General features: G+C 34.9%; 1 protein-coding gene across 2 annotated transcripts in view; it reads right to left on the bottom strand.

Annotated features, from left to right (window-relative positions):
* plx (PTB_TBC1D1_like and TBC domain-containing protein plx) overlaps window positions 1–22,722 on the bottom strand; it is a 160,813-nt gene that overhangs the window by 26,622 nt on the left and 111,469 nt on the right. For both annotated transcript variants that reach the window (XM_074174024.1, XM_074174025.1), the window contains 8 exons: window positions 19,678–19,803; window positions 19,184–19,354; window positions 18,099–18,467; window positions 12,906–13,023; window positions 8,614–8,764; window positions 4,498–4,825; window positions 4,101–4,312; window positions 3,802–4,043 (listed from right to left, as the gene is read on the bottom strand). In XM_074174024.1, coding sequence (XP_074030125.1) covers window positions 3,802–4,043; window positions 4,101–4,312; window positions 4,498–4,825; window positions 8,614–8,764; window positions 12,906–13,023; window positions 18,099–18,467; window positions 19,184–19,354; window positions 19,678–19,803 — 1,717 coding nt within the window. The remainder of the gene's footprint in view (window positions 1–3,801; window positions 4,044–4,100; window positions 4,313–4,497; window positions 4,826–8,613; window positions 8,765–12,905; window positions 13,024–18,098; window positions 18,468–19,183; window positions 19,355–19,677; window positions 19,804–22,722) is intronic.

Raw genomic sequence — 22,722 nt, 5'->3', positions numbered from 1 at the left:
TCAAAGAGGAGTATCCAAATTTTACATAAAAAATATGAGAAGTAATTTAAAAAAAAGGGATGATGCTAGGGGTGAGGGGGGGGCTTTTCCAGTAAGTTTAAATAAGCTATAATGCTTGCCCCTTCCAACATAAATTGACGTGTTTTCGGATTTTTCCTAAATACCAGTATTACAAAAGTTATTAAAGGTGGATACTTTTACCTGAAAAACACAGTATATATATATATATATATATATATATATATATATATATATATATATATATATATATATATATATATATATATATATATATATAATTATTTGTATTGAGAATTTCTATATTTTAGTTTAATTGACTTTTTCCATGCTGTAGAGTCTCTGGAAATAAACTGATTTGATTTGATTTGAACTGCAATCAGCCCTGCAATCTTTTAATCAAAACCTTCTTCTCACTAGAAATGTGACCAGTACACACTTATTGTTCGTTCGCTGGTGATTCATTTCGGTGAGCAATGGTTTCGAGCACAAATTTGGCCTTTCTCTCCCTCACATTGGTTGCCCTCAAGTGGAAAAAACAACAGAAAAAGAAACGACGGAGGTCGAAGGTGTGGTACATGGTGATGATGCAGTTTTCTTGTTTCTGTTGTTATAGTCCTTGCTCTTCACTTTCCATAATTCCGGACAATCCCAATATAATTCAATCAACAGGTTAATGAATTCCCGCTCAGAGTTTTCGGGAAGCTCACTTCACAGTTTTACAAAAATGCAACTTGTGTTTCGCTATACAATGGCTTCTTCTTTACAGTTAACACGCCCGAACCGGTAGTAGTTAAGTACTACTAACAGTTAGTAGTTAGTCTACTAGCATATAAAAACACTAACATAGAAGTAAAATTCAGTCCGACGAAAACCTGTATCAGTGCAAGGAAGGAGAAGAAATTAATGAAAAGGATGAGAAAAGTAATAAATAATTGGCATATTTCAAAATGAGAAATATACAGGGTGATTCAAAAGTACTTTGACAAACTTCACGAGGTGACTCCTCACAATATTCTGATATGAATTGTCCAAATAAGTGAATGTCCGGAAACGCTTCGTTTCCAAGATACAGGATGTTGAAGTTTTATTTTTATTTTCGTTTTTTTCAAATAACTTTTGAAATACTGAACTTAATTAAACAAAACTTGGTAATTGGAGGTTTTTGAAGTGTCGAATTCGAACCTGATGTTCTTATTGCTCTTACTCGTAGGGGGCGCCACCTACACGTCTTTTTCTTTTTTAAAGATTCATAACTGTTTTGGGCGTACTTCTAGCACATTTTTCAGTAAAAAAATCGATTCCTCTATCATATCTACGTAAATAAGCTAATCTTGTTACTAGTCGCTGTAAACAACCGTTTTCTAAATATTTGGACTTGAAAACTTCAAGTCGATTATTTGATAATCGGTGCATGTTGAAGTTATTACGAATATTTTGCATTTTTCACAAGAATGCTTTGGAAATAAATTTGATGTTTGTGAGTAGTTTTGTTAATTACATATTTTGTGACAATTAGACGCTTTGTTGAAGTTTCCGTAAGTAAAAGTAGAAAACACTTATTTTGAAAAAATGGATTATTTAAACAATAATGCTCATTTAGCCGATATGCATTTCGTTTATGGCCTTGCCGGTGGCAATGCGCGCAAAGCAAGACATATTTACCAGTAGCGATTTCCTAATCGAGTGCTGCCTTCAGCTCCAACATTTGCTAGTCTCTACCGTCGTTTGGCAGAAACAGGTAGCTTTAAGAGGGCAGCTGATATTGGAAGACCACGAGCAGTCCGAACCCCAGAATTGGACGAAGCTGTTTTGAACGCTCTCGAGGAGAATCCAGAAACAAGCACAAGAGTAATTGCTGAAGCTGTCAATTCTACTCAGTCCACAGTTTGGAGAATTATCCACAATCAACAGTTTTATCCATACCATATTAAAAAGGTACAAGCTCTTTTGCCACGAGACTTTCCCCAACGTATTACTATGTGTCAATGGTTTTTGAGAAAATTGGCTGGAAATCCTCAATATTTAAGATATGTACTCTTCACGGACGAGGCAAACTTCTCCCGAAATGCTATCACGAACTTTCATAACAACCATGTTTGGGCTCTCGAAAATCCGCACGAAGTTAGTGAAAGGCATTATCAGTATCAATTTTCTGAAAATGTATGGGCGGCAATAATTGATAATTTCTTGATAGGTCCTTTCTTTCTTCCGCTCCGACTGAATGGCGCAACTTACAGACACTTTTTAGAAAATGAATTACCGGGACAACTTCAGAATGTACCATTAGAAATTCGTATCCGCATGATGGGGCTCCGGCCCATTTTAGCGTTGTAGCCAGGGAATTCCTTAACACAGTCTATCCAAATCGATGGATCGGTAGGGGTGTAGAAGAACCTAACGAGGCGTGGGCACCAAGGTCCCCAGATCTAAACCCGATAGATTTTTATTTTTGGGGACATTTGAAGTCACTAGTTTATAAGACTCCAGTAGTGAACGAGGAAGATCTAAGAAACCGAATAGTAGACGCCTGTGAAACAATAAGAAACACTCCAATAATTTTTGAGCGGGTACGAGATTCAATAACTAGACGACTGACTGCCTGTATCTTCGGTGAAGGTGGACACTTCCAACAATTTATTTGAATACAATTTAGTTTCGTTTATTTTAGTTTATTCTACATATTGAAAATTTCCTGAAATAAAATGTTGACATTTCTTGCAAATTTTATTAAAACAAATACTGATTATGGACCCTTGATACAAAAATAACTATTTCGCTTAAGGATGTCATAAAGGAACGTACCCAACAGTAATGACCTCTTCAAACGAGTAAAACGTAAAATTCATTTCCAAAGCATTTTTGTGAAAAAAGCAAAGTATTCGTAATAACTTCAACATGCATCGATTATCAAATAATCGACTTGAAGTTTTCAAGTCCAAATATTTAGAAAACGGTTGCTTACAGCGACTAGTAACAAGGGTAGCTTATTTACGTAGATATGATAGAGGAATCGATTTTTTTACTGAAAAATGTGCTAGAAGTACGCCCAAAAAAGTTATGAATCTTTAAATAAAAAGACGTTTGGTGGCGCCCCCTACGAGTAAGAGCAATAAGAACATCAGGTTCGAATTCGACACTTCAAAAACCTCCAATTACCAAGTTTTGTTTAATTAAGTTCAGTATTTCAAAAGTTATTTGAAAAAAACGAAAATAAAAATAAAACTTCACATCCTGTATCTTGGAAACGAAGCGTTTCCGGACATTTACTTATTTGGACAATTCATATCAGAATATTGTGAGGAATCACCTCCTGAAGTTGTCAAAGTACTTTTGAATCACCCTGTATAGAAACAATAAGTACGGTCCTTTTGTGATTTTTAGTAATATGAACAGTTCATTCTTTCATTTTACTTGAAATATACAATTTTCTAGTGAAAACAAATTCATTTTCAGAGTGATTTTCATAAAAACAAGTAAACATTTTGTATGACTGGAAAATCTTGTTTGTGATTCCAAGAATTTTTACTAAATGCTTGCTATTCCTCCATTGTAGCAAAAAATTTTAAAAAATCATAAGTTTCGAAGCGTAGTTTCAGATAAAATTTGAATTGGAAAGTCCTCAGTTTTAGTGACACTTTTCTTTTCCATAACAGTTAAATTCATACATTATAATTGATGTGAAGTTTTGTTTGGGAGTCAATTAAATTATTTCATTCGATGTACTCAAAAATCTAGATCGTTAAACCAATAGAAAATGTTTTGAAAAATATAACCAATAACCTCGTATTCTAGCGTTTTCCTTTTCCATCCTGATGAGTAAAATTGCTTGGTGAATGGACTTCTTCCAGAGTACTCTCAATTCTTCTTTAGTCCTTTGTTTCCCGGGTTGTTCTATTCTATCAAGTTTATTGGGCGTTACAACTCTTTTGAATATTGCTTGTCTCCAAGATCCCGAATCCACCTTATTCGGACACCCGTCTTCTGATATTGTATTCTTTGGACTATTTCCAACTTTCATGAAGCTGCAAACAAACAAGTTTTCGAAATATAGGAATAAATGAAATTAAGGAATCACTCACATGTCCATCATAGGAGATTTTGGCGCCTTCTCAGAACCGAAAACTCGTTCAGGAGAGTAAGAATCTTTATGATTATTATCCCTAACGCTGAGGTGTGTATCTCTGAGGTCATTTTGTGAACCAATTGTGGAGGATCTGGATCTGGTACCTTCTGATTCTCGATCAGAGGTATCATTGTTCGTGCTCGGGGATGGAGAATGAGAGAGGCAGTCCTGCAAATGAGACAAATCATACAAAGTCAATATTGTTACTATAGATATCTGCTTATTTCGAGAGACAATTAGCAGAGCTTATGTTCCAGTTTCCATATTTGAAAAAGTAACTGGTAATTATTCAATTTTAATTCATCATTAGTTAAATTACCCGAATATATTGTTTTCTAAACTTTCTTACTTACTTTGTTGAAGTTACTATTTATTGGAAGATTCAGGCCTTTCAATGAACCACCAAAGTCATCTCTGGATCCTTTCCTTTTCAAAAAGTGTTCAAAGGAGTTGCTCAAAGATCTCTTCGCTTTGGTGAAAATGGTGCCTCCTCCTAGATATTGATTCAGGAATTCAGACCGGTTTTCGGCAGTGTCGTGAACGTGCCTTCCTTGTTTCATTTCACAGTGTGCTCTGAGCAACATCATGAGGAACTCGTTTTGTTCTCTCACAGAATCTGTTTCAGCTCCTCTGAATTTCGTCAGAATCGTTGTTTGTTCATCATCATCAAGTTGTTCTATCCTGTAATTTCAATATCGGACTCTAAAGATTGTATGTAAGTCATGTATTACTCAAGGTATAATTCCAAATGCATATTGATTTCGGAATTGAAATTCAAACATTCGCATAAATCACTGATATCTGAAAAAATTAGTAAAAATATGAGCCCACAAGTAACTTCAACTATTAAAGTCATAGCCTAAAAACAAAGTAGTCATGATTCGTCACCAGCGCTGTTTCGAAAGAACATCAAAGACAAAACAAATCTTCAGTCGATCGTTTTGGCTTTTGTCTTCCACTGCAACAGTATCGTCCCACCATCATCAGTGATGATCCTTTGCCCCGTTTTCTGAATCATACAATTGACATTACCCGTTGCACTCTGAAGAATTCTACGACTATGCTTCCTGGAAACCGGAGGCATAAGGTCACCAATATTTGGGATTTTCAGTTCTCAAGGGTGGTGGAATGTGCAACGGTTCATTGAGGTCTCAAAAGAGGATGATCGAGGATTATGACGGTGGCATCATAGACACCTTCTGGATTCCGCACAGATGTATACCTAACCTCTGAGTGAAAAAACATCACTCACTAATGGAAACCTCTTAGCAGCAAGTATCAGTATAAACTCTGACAGATTTATCCATCAGAAATGTTGGGGAAAAAAGTTGCTGCTATGAATATGCTTGATGTTTCGATCCTACTCTACTATGATACGAAAGATTATGCTTCTCTTCAGTAGTTATAATTTAAGTACTTAAATACTAACTTTTCACAAATGATGCATCTCTATGAGAGTTTGCAATTCATATTGTCTGTTCCATAGACTTATTTTCCTGGTAACAGGAAGGATTTTTCAGTTTTGAGTATCTAGATGACAGAATGGTCCTGGATGGAGTCTGCTGAGTTATCAGGAATTCAAGTACTCTTCTATGAATGGTTTACGATCATAAGAGAGTAACAATTGAAGTATTTCCTTTCTAGGCAGCTACTCGAGAGCCTTGTGAAACTAGTTTAATTTTGGCACTGAATCTGTGGATTCAATGGATACCTTGTACTCGGTTAAGTACCTCCACCAAATATGATCCCAAATATTGATCATCAGAAATTCTCGAGCGCGTCAGATTAAGGTAGGGTGAGTTAATTACATGCTAAAAAGTGTATATTCCAGTAATCTGACAATTTGAGAGTGACGTAAAGAAAGGGAAGGGCAGCAAAGTTGTGAAAAAAAAACGTCATGTCAACATTCTCGAGCGTAGCTAATTTTTTTTTATTTTGAAGGAAATAATTCAAGAATATCGAAAAATAAATAATCTGACGATTTCCGCAAGCCGAAATAGCAACAATTTGTCGAGAAAGTTTAATGCGTGCAGCTGCGTGATGCCTATATTTCCCTCTCCGCGTTTCTATTCCTTTTTCACTTTTTCTCTATCTATTACTCTCTCACTCCGTCCCCACTCTGAATTTTGTTTCCATGACGCCATCACAGCTATCACAGTGACTCGTTCGTGATGAAGATGAAGATGATTGGAATTGAACGTTTAAATAAATAACGAGATGCTTGATAAGTTAGTGAATTCTTGTTTCGAGATACAAATTTGGTGTGAATGTGCATATACATACATACATCGAAATAGTTAAACAAAAACATACAATGAATAACATATAAAGGTATTCGACTACGAACATATTCAATCGTAAATGTAATCAAACATGTACAGCTATTATAATTTTTTATTATACTCAAAATAAAATAAAATGAAAAAACAAACACTATAATACAATACAAAGACACAGTTCAAGATTATTTAGCTTTCAACCAGTTCTGTTTAATTTAATATATCAATCGTTTGCACTGCTCGATAAGAGTGAGACATAGATATTTGAAATGGTGTTGATTGTGTTATATTGTATAAGTAACTGCAGTAACGTTAGTTACAAATAAAACTGGTGAAAAACATAGAAAGTTTCATTTCTCTTTTATTCATTAATTATTCAATTGATTATAAAAAATTAAATTTTTTTGAGCATTTTTTAAAATAATTTTCCATAAATGCAAGTATTCCACTTAAAAACATACACTTATTTATTTGCATGGTATTTCCTGAGCTTTTCAAATAATTAAGTTCAATGATTAAAAAAAAAATTGTTAATATTTTTTTGTCAGATTAGGCGAATCCCTCTAGATAATCGTCAGATTATGAGATAGCACGTGTAAAACATAAAGATGAACCATATATATCTTAATCTAACGCGCTTGAGTATTTCAAAATGACGATTTTTTTTGCACATTATAATAATGGCCGCGAGTTTGTGTCAGATTGAAATCGTCAGATTATTGAATGAGAGCTTTTTTTGATGCACTTAACACCCCCTTAGAAAATCTGACGCGCTCAATTAATTTTTTTTTCATTTTTAACCCTTACGTACAACCACCCATATCGTGCAAACAATCAGATTAACATACCAACATTATCAAAAATACGTAGGACATTGATGGTATCAATAGCTGACGCGCTCAAGTATGACCATGCAAGAGTTTTTTTTTTACATATTTAATAATCTATAGCAGCTTCCCCCACCGCTGAAAAGGTATATCTTATCATCTAAGCTTTGCAACCTAATAGGACTGACTCTATGACGCTCGAGTAAGTCCCCATTTCGCATCGTGGGCTCCTCTGCTATAACAGCCTGCCAGGATGGCAGCTGTTATAGCAGCTGCTCACAATGGTAATAGCTGGTTCAGCTATTACCATTGTGAGAAATGAGGAATGCCGAATTTATTGAAACTATTCATTCCAACTCTCAGGCTGAAATATCGAAATTATTATTGTCAGAAATCTTGACCAGCAAAATGTCGAAGGCTATTATCCTGGACTTTGCGAACAGGACCCGACCAGCACAACCATTTCGGAAAAAATAATAATGATGGAATTTATTCATTGAATGAATATTAAATCATCTAAAGCAACCTATCAGAAAAAACTACTCCCCTGGTTAATACCACGAAGGGCATTGGATTATATCCTACAGGTGTCAGTGCAGGTTTCTTCACTGAAAAAATTCCTGCAAATGCCGTCGATAATTTTCCATAATAAGGGTATGTGGTTGGTTAGTAGTTCGTCTACGGGCAGAGAATGCGATGACAGATATGTTGTTTGTCGTTCGCTTCAGCTGTGTTCGAGGTATGTTACTCTGAAAGAATTTGATTTCAAATTATGGGAAATCAGCGACTTCGTGTTGATGTAGGACACAACCTTGCACTGACGAGAGTCCAAATAGCACGAAACTGGCATGCAAGTGTGGCTGTTCCAATAATTGAAAGTCGATTCCGGCAATTGTATCGGCAACAGCTCATGCAGAAATTTTTTCGGTGAAGAATTCTGCACTGATACCTGTCGGATACAAGCCAACGCCCTTCGTGGTATTAGCCAGGGTAGTGGTTGTTTTTTGATAGCTGTCGGTCTATGAACCTACTGTGTAGATGAGGGAAGACTGGCCTAAATGAATTGTTTCTTTAGCCAGTCTTTAAGTATGCTCACTTACTCAGGGTAGCATATATTATTTACAAAAATAAATTTAACATAAGTAACTGTTGAAATTATTACAAGGAGCTCAATAAGCGACAATAGAATGAACAAAAAAGACATTAAAGTAGTCTTTCCTACTCGTTGTGTGATTCTGGGAGTTATAGTTACATTGGATCACTAGGTAGAAAGGAAAATTAAGAATAAATAAAATGAAAACAAATAAAATAAAATGAAAGCAATAATTATTGACAAGATTTATCGAAAATGGTTCATAGTTACCTTCTCAAAATGGCGGCCTGTGTTTTCCTATCGGACATAGTCTCAACCTCAACGCAGAGTTTATGAAACCAGACCATTGGACAGTGCTCGCAGGATGTAACAGTGGAACAAGTTGTTTTTGTTTCCGCATTGAGGAACGCTTGAGTGATAGCTAAAAAAAATATCAAGTTTTGATCTCAAATTTGCGCTGAACCTGAAAAGTGTATGAATCAACTTTGTTTAATAATGGTTCACGAAAATATATCACCATACCGGTATTCTGTTGAAATCGTGATTAGTGAATCAAAGTCATTAAAGTAATCAAAAATAGGAAAAGTCCGTTTTCTTACTGTTTTTTAGGTATATATCCTTCCACAATCTGAAAAATAAACAAAGCTGAATCAATGAAGAATCTGTCCAATTATTCAGTAGCATGTATTAAAAATTTTTGCCTGCAAATTGAATGGTCGAAGAAAAAAATAAATAAAATTTCTAAACTCAGCTTTTTTAGTGGTAGACTAGAAAATAATCTCTTTCCGTTTCCAAAACTCAAAAGTTGTCTTGAAAACTTTCGCTTTGATGGTAAATAGCATACGTCATACGAATGTAACGTCCAGATGTCATAAGTGATGGTCTGCATGAATACATACACTGGGATGTATTTTGAGAATTCACTTGAGGTATTACCGTCCTCAAACTCTCGTCTTAGCAATGGCAACCAAGTACGATCAATTTCCACAGAGCTATTTGAAATACACTTGTTACCTGTTTGAAAAATATATCAAATCATCTAAAGGAACAATTCGTTCAAGTCAGTCTCAACTCCCTAGCAAAAAACTGTACCTGTTTGAATATTTAATGTGCTACTACTTCACCTTTCCTTTGAAGTGTACAGTTTGCTATACAGGGTCAGACAAAAAATCTTGAATTTGGGAATTTGTCATCATATAACTAACGCACTGTATGATATATTGGGCTGAAAGTTGGAATCTAGATGTTCGAAATATGCCGAAATCGAATGGGGTACCCACTTTTTCAATAAAAATTTCGAAATTTCGACCCATTTTGTAGGTCATAGCCTTGAAAATGAGAATAATAGTCTGGTTCACATGTACTCAATTTAGCTCTTTTTGGTGACATTTTTCAGCCCTGTCCAAAAATTAATACCAAGGTGTCATTCGATTCGTATTTTTGCCTTCATTCGTTCAAGGAAAGGTCCGAAAACGCGCCGATAAAAATTACAAAAGTTATAAACAATTAAGTGAAAAAAATGGGGCTTTAGAAAATTTTCAAAACTTTGGAAATTTGAAAAAAGATTTGAAAAGATCAATGAATTTGCGTAAAAAAAGTTCCGACTCCAGAAACGGTATCTCGATTATTTATAATTTTTACAGAGCCCTGAAAATAGAGCCAAAAGCGGGTAGTCAGGCTTCCGCGCCTCTTCGTCACTCTGACATAAAAACAAAAAAAATTATTTAAAGATATCAAATGTGAATATTAAGGAATGGAAAAATTCATGTAATCTTAGGATACATCAATAAACAATAATCCGTAGTCAAAAAATGTTTATCCCAATTTTAACGTTAATTATAAATTCGTTGATTAATAACTTTTTCTGAATTGAAAGTTAATATAAAAATCCCATTTTTTTCCTTTGCTGAAGTTATCCTTAATAGGCAAAAAAATAGATTACCGTTGCCAAAATGAAAAAATTGTTATTTTCTATTTTTTTATTAACAATTGAAAATTATAATTTTATAAAAAATGCGTTACAAATTTATTTTTTAATATTTATTGTTTTAATGTCTCATGGCTAAAAACTAATTGATAATTTTTTTCTTAATTTTATACAGCTATTGTTAATAAATTTATTATAAACAATAACATTGTTTATAAGCGATTCGATTTTTTTTTGCAATATGTTGATGGAAAAAATCATGATTTTTAGAAAAAAATGGTTTTTTGAAAAATTTCTTTGTTGCTAAAAAATGCGTTTGTTAATTACCAATCGTTTTTTGCAACTAAATATTAAAATTAAGAAACCGTTTTTTTTAATCATGAATTCTATTGTTCTTCAACGTTTTGAGAAAACTTTTTTTTATTTTTTTTTAATTGTTTGTTCTTTGATGAAAGTAGCTATTTGTTTTTTTAATATTAGAATATTGAGAGTTTTATAAAAAATAGAATAAATTTAAAAAACACATAGTTACTTTTATTATAAAACAAAGTATTGAAAAAATAAAAAAATTAAAAAAAAAAATTGTTTATAACAATTTTTTTAAATAACAATTGGGAAAAGAAAAAAAGTTTTTCCAAAACCTTGAAGAACAATAGGATTTATGATTTAAAAAAAAAGGTTCCTTAATTTCAATATTTAGTTGAAAAAAACGATTGTTAATTAACAAACGCATTTTTTAGCAACAAAGAAATGTTTTCAAGAAACCATTTTTTTCCTAAAAATCATGATTTTTTTCAATTAACATAATGCAAAAAAAATTTCGAATTGCTTATAAACAACGTATTTGTTTATAATAAATTTATTAACAATAGCTGTAAAAAATTAAAAAAAAATATTAGTTTTTAGCCATGAGATATTGAAAGAATGAAAAATTATAAAAAAAGAAGTTTTGTAATGTATTTTTATTAATTATGATTTTCAATTGTTGATAAAAAAATAGAAAATAATATTTTTTTTATTTTGACAACAGTAATCTATTTTTTTGCATATTAAGGATAACTTCGCCAAAGGAAAAAATGCCAGGGTTTTAGTTTAATAATTATAGGGATTTTTATATTAACTTTCAATTCAGAAAAAGTTATTAATTAACAAATTTATAATCAACGTTTTAAACTTGGGATAAAAATTTTTTGACTGCGGAATATTGTTTATTGATGTATCCCAACATAACATGAATTTTTTTATTCCTTAATATTCACATTTAATATGTTCAAATAATTTATTTTGTTTTTATGTCAGAGTGACTTTGGCTCTATTTTCAGGGCTCTGTAAAAATTATAAATAATCGAGATACAGTTTCGGGAGTCGGGACATTTTTTACGCAAATTCATTGATCTTTTCAAATCTTTTTTTTTTTCAAATTTCCAAAATTTTTAAAATTTCCGGAGATATTAAGAAAAAACTTAAGCCCCATTTTTTTTCACTTAATTGTTTATAACTTTTGTAATTTTTTTCGGCGCGTTTTCGGACCTTTCCTCAAACTTTCTAGGCAAAAATACGAATCGAATGACACCTTGGTCGTAATTTTTCGACAGGGCCGAAAAATGTTACAAAAAAAAGTACATGTGAACTAGACTATAAATCATATCTGTTAACATATTTGGATTGAGCTCGTCGAGTACCATAATTTGAAATTATCATTTTTCAAAGTCGGTTCATGGATTCCAGAATAACAAGGTGTTGCGGTTTGAAATCGCACACACTGTATAGGGAGAAGACAGATGGCAAAATCGGGGATAGTGGAGAATATTCTTAAAATCATCTGTGGAAATGGATCGTACCTGGTTGCCATTGCTAAGACAAGAGGTTGAAAACAGAAATGTGAATCTTAACTAAATTCTCGAAAAAACATCCTGTCGACGAGTGAAGAAAACTGAGTAAAGATTTTTTTTCAATTTATTATTCAATTTGTAGGCAAAATGCATGAATACAAGTTACTGAATAATTGGGATTCTTTATTGATGTAGCTTTGTTTATATTTCAAATTGTGTAAGGTTGTATACCCGAAAAAGGTAAGAAACGATACCTTCAGCTTTTGTATGGGTATTTTGTTAACTTTTCCGAAGACCAAGGAATCATGAATTCCATAGAAATATCTTCAGCATTGAATAATAAAACTCATCATAAATATTCAATATATTTGATTGAAATAGCTGTTATACCTGAATGGAAATTCCATATTCAAAGTCAACATTTTGAGAAAAAAGGTCATATACAAAATATGCCATGAGGGTTTCAATTTTAAATTACAAGTTGCTGACGTGTTGAGAGAAAAATTATTACTTTGATAAGATGTTTTTATGAAATGTGCTAGTACAACTTCATTTTCTGTTACACAATTTTTTCTTCATGCCAGTGGCGTCCGAAATTTGCAATGCATATTTTTGAAGACAAAAAAATATCTCCCAAAATCCTCATTATAAATTATAAAAATCATTTTCAAATCATATTTTCCGCCATAAGAAATGTTTATTCCTGTCAGTGGCATCCGGGATCTGCACTGAATCGTTTTAAAGAGGAAAGTATCTTACAAAATAACCATCACAGAAAATAATTTTTTATTCGTATATCTCACCTGCCATTGTATCATTTGCCACTGAAGATGATTCGCATTTGAAAATATAACCCATAAAGTAATTATTGTTTGAGCCCTCCTTGCATATAAATCCAAAGTGTTCAGGTTTCAGTTGACCCTACAAGTAAGACAATTTAAATTGCTTCATCAAATGAGTGAGTTAGATTCTCTCCATCCAACAAAAAAATTAACCTAAACAATGATGGATGCGTGATCAAAGTATGATCAGTAGGGCCATTTGTACATATTGGGTAAAATAAACAAGCCTCCTTACGCTGAACAATTAGACTTAACTCCTGTGGTGTGTACATATACGGTATTTGGAATTTTAAAATTTCTGAAATGTCGAGTAATGATAAATCTCAAGGATCTGTTGATTTATATCCGTACACTCCATCTAAAAATGTATCTATACCCAGTCGCATATTAAAAAAAAGAAATAAAATTTCGTTCGTTATTAAGTGCGACTGTACAAGCAATCTTATTTGGAAGTGGAATGTTAGAATTGTTGATGAGTGCTTTCCCACTGAGAGGAAGAAACCTCTCATTTCAAGAGAGACATCTTCTCGTACACCCCGCTTGTATCGTCTTCCAAAAATACACAAACAAAACATCCCCCTTCGTCTCATCGTGAGGGCATTTGGTTCACCCACACACGCCATTGCCAAGTATATAGCAAATACCCTTCAACCACTAGCCGAACACTCCTCATCGTATGTCCGAAACTCCTATCACATCATAGAAATTTTGCAATCCTTCAATATCCAAGAAACAGATATCGTCGTCAACTTCGACGTAGCATCCCTTTTCACAAATATCCCAGTATCCTAAACCTTGTCCTTTCTCAAAACGAAACATCAAATTCCACAAGGTAAGATCAGCCTCATCAGCCACTGCATGTCCAGCACAATTTTCTGTTTCCAGGACAAATTCTATAAACAAGGCAAAGGGCCCCAATGGGTTCTCCTCTCTCTCCAGGCCTTGCAAATCTCTACATGGAAGATTTCGCAACCTGAGCCATTGACACGTCTCATCTCAAACCCACGTGTTGGCTCCGATACGTGGATGACGTCTTCGTTATATGGCCCCATAGATCTGAAGATCTTCATGCATTCCTGAACCACATCATCTCCTTACACCTCGACCTAAAGTTCACAATGAAAGTTGAAGATAATAACTCACTCCCTTTCCTGGACGTTCTCATCCCAAGTCAAACAACTCCTTCCCACACACAGTCTACCGAAAACCTACCGATACTAACCGCTACCTCAAGGCCAAGTCCCATCATCATCTTGCCCAGCTGAATTCCGTTCTGAGTTCCCTCATACATTGTTCTATAAGACTCACTGGTAACCACAACAGATCCAGGGAACTATACGAACTCAAAGCCACCCTTCACCAAAACAACTATCCCGTCTCCCAAATACAAAGACCCATCCAACGACAGCAAGCACAAACCCCACCCCACGAATTGACCGAGGAACAGACCATCCAGACAGAAGCTTTTCTCCCCAGAGCCAGACCAAAAGAAAAATTTCCAATATTTATTATTATTTGTTTACCGTTTAAAAATTCATTTCCGATAGCCCGTTTCATTCTGAACAAAAAATGTCTCTCGGGTTTTTTGCCCAAAATAAACCAGTTCGCAGCAAAAAATTATTTTACGAACAACTACAGAGATACATCGTCAGAAATGCGAAAAAACGAAACTAATAGTTCTAGTAGGTCGCTATTGGCGATAGTGACAATTAAATTGGTATGACGCTGTCAGTTTGTGAATTTTCGAAATTAAATTGATACTAATTGTGTGTTGTTGTTCTGTTCTTAATTTGTTACTTTAATAATTCACTTGTCATTAAAATAGCATACACAAATGAGGAAATGGCTGACATGCATTACGTTTACGGTCTGTCGCAGGGGAATGGGTTAGAAGCTTCTAGAAGATATGCTGAAATGTATCCTCAACGGCAGAATCCTTCACATAGAATATTTGCTTGACTTCATCAACGATTACGAGAATATGCTTCATTCGACAAAAGAACACAGGTTTGTGGTCGCCATCGAGAAGTACGAACACCACAGCTTGAGGAAGCAGTACTTAATTTGATTGAAGAATAACCCACTACCAGTACTAGAAAGATTGCTGTCCAGCTAAATGTTGATCATTAAACGGTATTTCGAATTTTAAAGGAACAACTCTTATACCTTGTCTACTATATAAAATGATTTGAAATCCCTGAAACAAGTAAAAAAGAATAATTAAAAAAGGAACTACTAGTCAATTGAGGTTACACAGGAAGATCAACTAATTAGTTTCGACGTGGAAAGCCTTTACACCAACGTTCCGGTCGAAGAAGCACTCCAAATACAGAGAAAGCTATCCGAAGACGGGAACCTGAAAGAGAGAACGAATCTACCTATAGAAGTAATTATGGAATTACTAGGATGCTGTGTACGGAACTGTTATTTCCAACTGAAGGACGAATTCTTTACACAAGATGAGGGACTGCCAATGGGATCGCCACTTTCACCAGTCATAGCCAACATATATATGGAGTGGTTGGAAACTCTGGCCATTGAAGAAGCCCACAAGAAACCTCGAGTCTGGTTGAGATATGTTGACGACACCTTCATAATATGGAACCATGGGAATACTGAACTAGACGCCTTCCTGAAACACATCAACAGCGTGAGACCATCCATCACTTTCACAATGGAGAAGGAAATCCACAACGACACTAAGTGAGAAACATCTGTATACCGAAAACCCACTCATACGGGACAGTATCTGAACCACGAATCCAACCACCATCAATCGAATAAAAGAGGAGTCATCAAGACTCTATTAGACCGTACTTTTGGGCTCTGTAATACAAAGGAAGGTCTCGAGAAGGAACTAGACATCATCAAAAATGATCTTCAGCGGAATGGATACTCCAAAGCGATGGTAGAAAAGACTTTGGCTAAAAGACAGCAGGAGCCTCGCAAGGAAGAGAAGCCGTCACAACCAGTGCTTGCACTTCCCTACATCAGAGGATTATCGGAGAGGATAAGAAGAATTGGTTCCAAGTACAACATCAGAACCTGTTTCAGATCCAGTAACACTATCCGTAGCAGCCTCACGAAAACCAGGCCCCCAAACGCGGACTGTGATTCCAAGAATTGCATTTACCGGATACCCTGTGAGTGCGGAAAATCCTATATTGGTGAAACTAAGAGGCCATTGAATGTTCGCATTGCCGAGCACAAGAAGCACACACAGCGAGGAGAAACCAGCAAATCAGGAATAGCAAACCATGTTTGGACCCATCAACACAACATCGAGTGGTCCCAAGCTGAGATTTTGCACAGACAGGAACATTGGTTTAGGAGAAAATTTAAGGAAGCCGCATACATGTTGTCCAAAAACGTATTCAGCCAGGCCAGCGTAGAAATACGAAACATATGGAAAACCATCATCAAACGAAAAATGGCCAACTCCCGCCAAAACGGTCATCTCTCACGGAATCAGTGAAGCGGAAAATGGAAAGCAGAGAAAGTGAAAGTATTTCAACGATCTATAAATAGTCATCTCTCGGAGGAATCAGTCCAGTCATCACCCGAAGACGATTGTAGATATCAACAATCGAAACGTGAACTAACGTGACTTGGAATCTCTACACTTTTTTATTATTTTCTTTTTTCATTTCTTTAATTTTTATTTTTTTTATTTATTCAATTATTATATTTTTACTTGTAGGTTATTTCACTATCATTTCATTCCAGGTTTATTGTTGCTTAATATAATTGTTATTTTCAGCTATCCTTTTTTAATTATTCTTTTTTACTTGTTTCAGGGATTTCAAATCATTTTATATAGTAGACAATGGAAGTCCGAACTAGTGAAATTCATCACGAAACATTGTCAATCACCTTCAAACAAACTCTTATACCCTTACCATCTGCAACGAGTACAGGCACTGTTTCCGCGAGACTTTCCGAACCGTCTTGAATTTTGCAATTGGATGCTGGAAATGATCAGAAGAAATTGTGACTTTCAGAAGACGATAGAATTCACAGACGAATGTAGTTTTTCTCGGGACAAGATTGTTAATTTTCATAATTACCACATATGGGCTGATGAAAACCCTCATGCTATTGTCGAAACTAACCATCAAAAACAGTTTTCTCTCTCATTTTCTACCTCTTCGATTAGATGGTGAGGCATACGTTCAATTTTTAAGAGAAATGCATCCAGTACTGCTGGAGGAAGTTCCTTTGGGTGTCAGAAGGGATATGTTTTTTATGCATGATGGGGCTCCCGCCCATTTTAGTCAAGTAGCACGTCAGCATTCAACTGAAACATATGCAAATCAGTGGATAGGTCGAGGAGGACCACAGAACTGGCCCGCTCGATCCCCGGATCTCAATCCTCTCGATTTCTCTATTTGGGGCCATTTACTGCATTTGGTTTATCGTACTCCTGTTCGCGATGTAGAGGACCTAAGAAACCGCATCATCGATGCGTGCAGGGTAATCAGAGAGACTCCACAGGCTTATTTGAGCGAATACGTGGCTCAATGCGCCGACGTCTAGACGCATGCATAATGTCTTAAGGTAGACATATTGAACATTTACTATGATTTCTACATGTTGTGTGTTTTGTTATTAATAAATTAGTTTTGTTTATTATCCTTTAATCGTTTAATGCAGGTACTAACTACAAAATAACAATAAATTCAGTTCGCATTTATGACGATGTATCTCTGTAATTGTTCGTAAAATAATTTTTTGCTGCGAACTGGTTTATTTTGGGCAAAAAACCCAAGAGACATTTTTTGTTTAGAATGAAACAGGCTATCGGAAATAAATTTTAAAATGGTAAACAAATAATAAGACAAAAAGTTACATTGAAAATAAATTTTAGGGGTTGCGTTTCCACCCCTTACAATCATGGGGTAAACCAAATAAATTACTGGCTGAGTGTCTGTTTGGTAGTACAAAACTTCAGATTAGTTTCAATATTGTAACTTTTTCAGTGCTTGTGAAAAAAATTGTTATAAAAATTTCATGTACCCCCTTTTTGAGGGGATGTATCTTAACAAGGGATGCTTCATTGAAGTTTCTTTATATGAAAGATCCTATCTTTTTTTCGATGAGGAATCACCTCCTTAAATGTTTTACACTTATTCAGTTACACCCTGTATATCATACCTGTAGACATGTGGTGATATCCCGGTGGTGCTTATGCAACAAAATAATTTTTCTATCCGGACTTATCAGCCTCAAATCGGTTCTATCCACCTGCAATACCATCGTACGGTTGTGGTCGTCCATTTCTCTATGAGTCTTGACTTCTTGTGAAGGATTATTGTTGTTGTTAGCAGAGTCATCATTACAACTTTTCGTTATAGGAGTGATAGGTATTCCTCCGTCATTCTTCAATTCAGGTATGTCCGACTCATTTTTCGTATCACTGGGTTGTTTTATCAAATTTGAATGGACAGATTGGGATCGAAGCAAAGGCGGGGTTGCGGGTGAACTGAGATTTTTTTCGCAGCTAGATTCACCATTTGAAGAATCCTAAGAGAAATAACGATAGTAATTAAGATATACTAATGAAATATATACAACTAATTTGATGAAACCTTAATCAAAGTATTGAACATAATAGGAAGGTGCAAAACATTTCCCCTAATCTTACAGTTTTGAGAATATTTCAATTGTTGCGAATATATTATAAACTGAATTCTGATTATTTTGAGTTTCACGATAGAAAGCTCCAAAACGTTTCCATAGAGATTTTCGTAATATTAAACTATCTATACCGTAGATTCTGGTAAATACCTGCTAGAAAACAACTACTTCCTTGGCTAATACCACGTTGGACATTGAATTATATACGACATACATTTACAGCCACATTTTATAGTAACCATAATAATTTCCAGGATCTCAAAATTTTAATACATCATCAAAATCACATAATTATTGACAAATAGGTATTTGAGAAACTGTGATTGTGGTATCTTGCTACAAATGAAACGTGACATCATTTATATAGAGAATTGTATAATAAACGGACAGTTCTTCATGTATCAATTTTTTCAGTGATATTAAATTTTGACGTCAAATTAATAAAAAAGCTCGATACAGAATCGCTCTGACTTCTGAGGGATTGTTCATTTATATATTGAAGAAGTTCAACAAAAAAAATAACTGCTGCAATTTCATCAGCAGCAGAAGCTTTGTAGTTCAGAAGTATACTTGTAGTTGCAACATAAAACAGATTTTCTTACCACTGATCCTCTTCGAAAAAGTTCACTTTCACTCTTCAATTTTCCAATGTTTCCCAATTGTCTAAATCCATGTTTCTCAAGTTCATGTATTCGAAATTTTTCCAAAGCTTCATCTATGAAATTGTCTGGTACTTTTCGTTGCCACACTTTTATTTTACCTATATAGAGAACCTGAAAATAATATTCGTCAAAATTTTTTCAGCATAACCCTAATCAACTTTTTAAAATCCATGAAGTCTGAAACAGTTTTTGTGACCTGTACTGAATGTTTTTGTGCATGTATGTTATAAACTTTCCACCATTTGCAAACAACTTCATGGACCTTTTCCCTGATGATGGCAGTCAAACTTGTCGAAATATTGTAATCAATGTTATGAGAGTGTTCTTTTGCATGCTGCATACCCCAACAGCTCAATACTTTTTTCAAACTAGTCTTTCAGTTAACTGATGTAATGAAAATGAATTAAACAAAATGTATAACACTGAATACATACCTCAAAAAAATTACTTGAACTAGGTGATATATCAACGCAAAGAGAAGTTAGATTACCAGCACTGCTAATTGATTTAGTCGGGGCTGCGTGGTTTTGTTCTTTCATCTGTTTGTACAAATCGGTTACCTGTAACAAAATAAATATGCATTGATTGTGGAGGTCAGCACGGCTAGCTAAGTTAACAAACAGCATACGATCGGAGCAGGTATGCAGATGGAAACAAAAAAATCAAAACTCTTTTTTTAAACGCTTTATATTAGCTTCACCTGTATGTTTGTGTATGTATGTATGTTTGTTTGCTCGTAACTCTCAAGCTAGGGATCGGTATTTGACAGAATTATGAACATTATTGCTTGATCTATTCGCGGACAGATGGCGCTGTACTCGATATAATTCGAACTCACTTCACTTGTATTTCTTCATTTGAAAAAAGATTTTTTTTTATTAACACGCGCGCCTGTTGCCTCATTTGTAACCCTCCTTTGCGCGTCTGCTGCCTTGGGCTTGGTAGCTGATTTTCAGGCTCTCTATCCGGAATCGGAAAATATCAATAATTATTTTTCTAAACAATATACGGCTGATTGACCCCAAAATTTAGATAAAATAAATACAGTACAGAAAGACTAAAAAACACGCTTTTATAGCATACGAAACTAAAAAAAAAACTTTACTTGCGTTGACACGGTCGCGGCTTCCCATCTAGCCGAAAGTTCCAAGTCTGCTGGAACTGCAGCATTGTCTGGCGAGAAATTGAAAAGAAAAAAATACCAAAATCTTGGAAACAACTATCTGTTTCATCCAGTAGCGGTTGAAACTTTTGGTGTTTATGGCCCGGAGTCTCTGTTATTCGTTCATGAACTCGGAAGGAGAATAGGCCAAGCAACGAAAGATCACCGTTCTACCTCTTTTTTGATAAAAAAAATTAGTATTGCTATTCAACGTGGCAATGCTGCTTCAGTACTTGGAACTATTCCTTCTTCACATAATTTTGATGAAATCATGCATTACCCTAATTTCAGTACGGAACTGAAACCTCTTCGAAACAAGCCGATATATATGTGTATATCCAGGTTAATTCACAACTGATCGATCCACCTTCTTCTTTTTCAGTGCGGTCAATGGACTTAGGTCATTCTTGCCCCCAAAAAATGAGTTGCAGTCCTCGTAGAACTGGTTCCCTTTCAGTGGAAGAGCTTCATGAAGCAAGAGCCGAATCGATCCCTCTACGAAACCCTTCTTCACTTGGAAGGATCGATCGCAGCTTGAGAAATGGTTCTTATGGAGATGCTGTGAAACATGTTCTTCCTTACGAATCAGTAGATACTTGTCCTGAAAATCTAGAGAAGAAAATTGGATTGGATAATTTAGGAAACACTTGCTACATGAATAGCATTTTACAAGTGTTGTTCATGGCGAAGAATTTCAAGAACGAAGTTTTAATGATGAACGAGAACGGGAATGTTTCCTACTTATTCATCAAACTCAAACAACTGTTCATGCAGCTGCAGTTTCGTAAGAAGGTATCATCTTTCCCTCCAACCGATTTCCTGGAGTCTTTGAAGTCCACTAGATACTCGTTAGGACAACAAGAGGATTGTTCCGAATTCTTGGAGTTCTTGTGGAATACTCTTCGTGGGCAAAACAATAGCAAAATCAATACTCCTGACCGCTCTTGTCTAAATGATTCCGTACTGCCCATCTCGTCTTGTGTTTGTAAATCTTTTGACGGAAAAATCCTCACTTGTTTACTTTATGGTAAATGTTCAAGAAGTACCGAAAACTTATGTGAATTTCTGGAACTTCATCTAGCTTTTCCTAATGTGACTAATAACCAGTTCGTGCAAAACTTATTGTTAAATCATCTGAAAATGGAATTTTTAACAGGTGATGATCGACTGTATTGTCAAACATGCGCCAAACTAACTGACTGTTATAAGGAAACAAGTATAGCTGAGGCACCAGTCAATCTAATAATAACACTGATGATATTCAAACAAGACTCAACCTCTAACGAAAGCAAGAAACTCTTTGAAAGGTTCGAAATAGATGAACACTTCAACCTAGCAGACCACTATTATAATATTCATGCAGTCATTGTTCACTGTGGTTCTGGCGTTGAATTTGGTCATTATTACGCCTTGCTCAAAGACGAAATGGACTGGTTTAAGTTCGACGACAGTCATGTCACGAAGTGTTCTGGCGATGCATTGAATTTATTGGAGCCTCTGGAGACACCCTACATTTTGTTTTATAAGAGAGAGGACATTGTTAGATCAAGATCTTCAGATGATGTGGTGCTGCAGTTTTTTCCGGGTTTTCCTGCAGCTGAAAAAGCAAATGCCCCACTGGAATCAATGAAGTCGCCCCGGAGCGCCAATTAATTTTTATTGTTGTTTTATTTTACTTTTATCGTTGTTTTAATAAAGTTCTGCGTATGTTTAAAAAACTAAAAAGCAAGACTTTATTGGCTATTCTTCAGGACTTTTATAGTAGAATAAGAGACGGTAAAAAATTGCTAAACTAGCTGAAAAAGTACTAACTGAAGGTTGGGTTAAACATAAGAAGCCAGTACGAGAAATAATGTTTTCCTTGATAAGCTATAAAACCTATAGGATATACGAACACTGGTAAAGTTTGAATACTTGATAAACAACAGTACTTTTGCACAACTACTAAAGAACAGCTCATGTTACTGTTGTATAACATGAGCTGTTCTTTATATTGAAAAGACTAGCGACAAATATGTTATGAAACAAAGAAACAAAACTTCCTATGTATGAAGGTGGTACTTACAAGTCATACACCACAGAGCCTTTTAGGAAATCCAAAGAACAAAGTCGAGAATTCGGAAAAGTCTGGAATTTACGAAATTAATGGTAAAAGTAAAGAACACTTAGCACACCAGAACACCAGAAAAATCAGTAGTCGCCCATTATATTTTGCAACAAAACAATTCCATAGACTTTAGTTCATTAAAATTAGTTAGACAAGTTAACACAAACAGGCATTCAGATGCCAATGAGAGCGTAGATGATTAGTATATAA

This window comes from Leptinotarsa decemlineata, unplaced genomic scaffold (assembly GCF_025532065.1).
Source record: "Leptinotarsa decemlineata unplaced genomic scaffold, Ldec_3_MD MMD2_tig00000505_RagTag_RagTag, whole genome shotgun sequence".
NCBI lineage: Eukaryota > Metazoa > Arthropoda > Insecta > Coleoptera > Chrysomelidae > Leptinotarsa > Leptinotarsa decemlineata.
The sequence above is the reverse complement of the archived record's forward strand: the minus strand, read 5'-3'. Positions and strand labels throughout refer to the sequence as shown.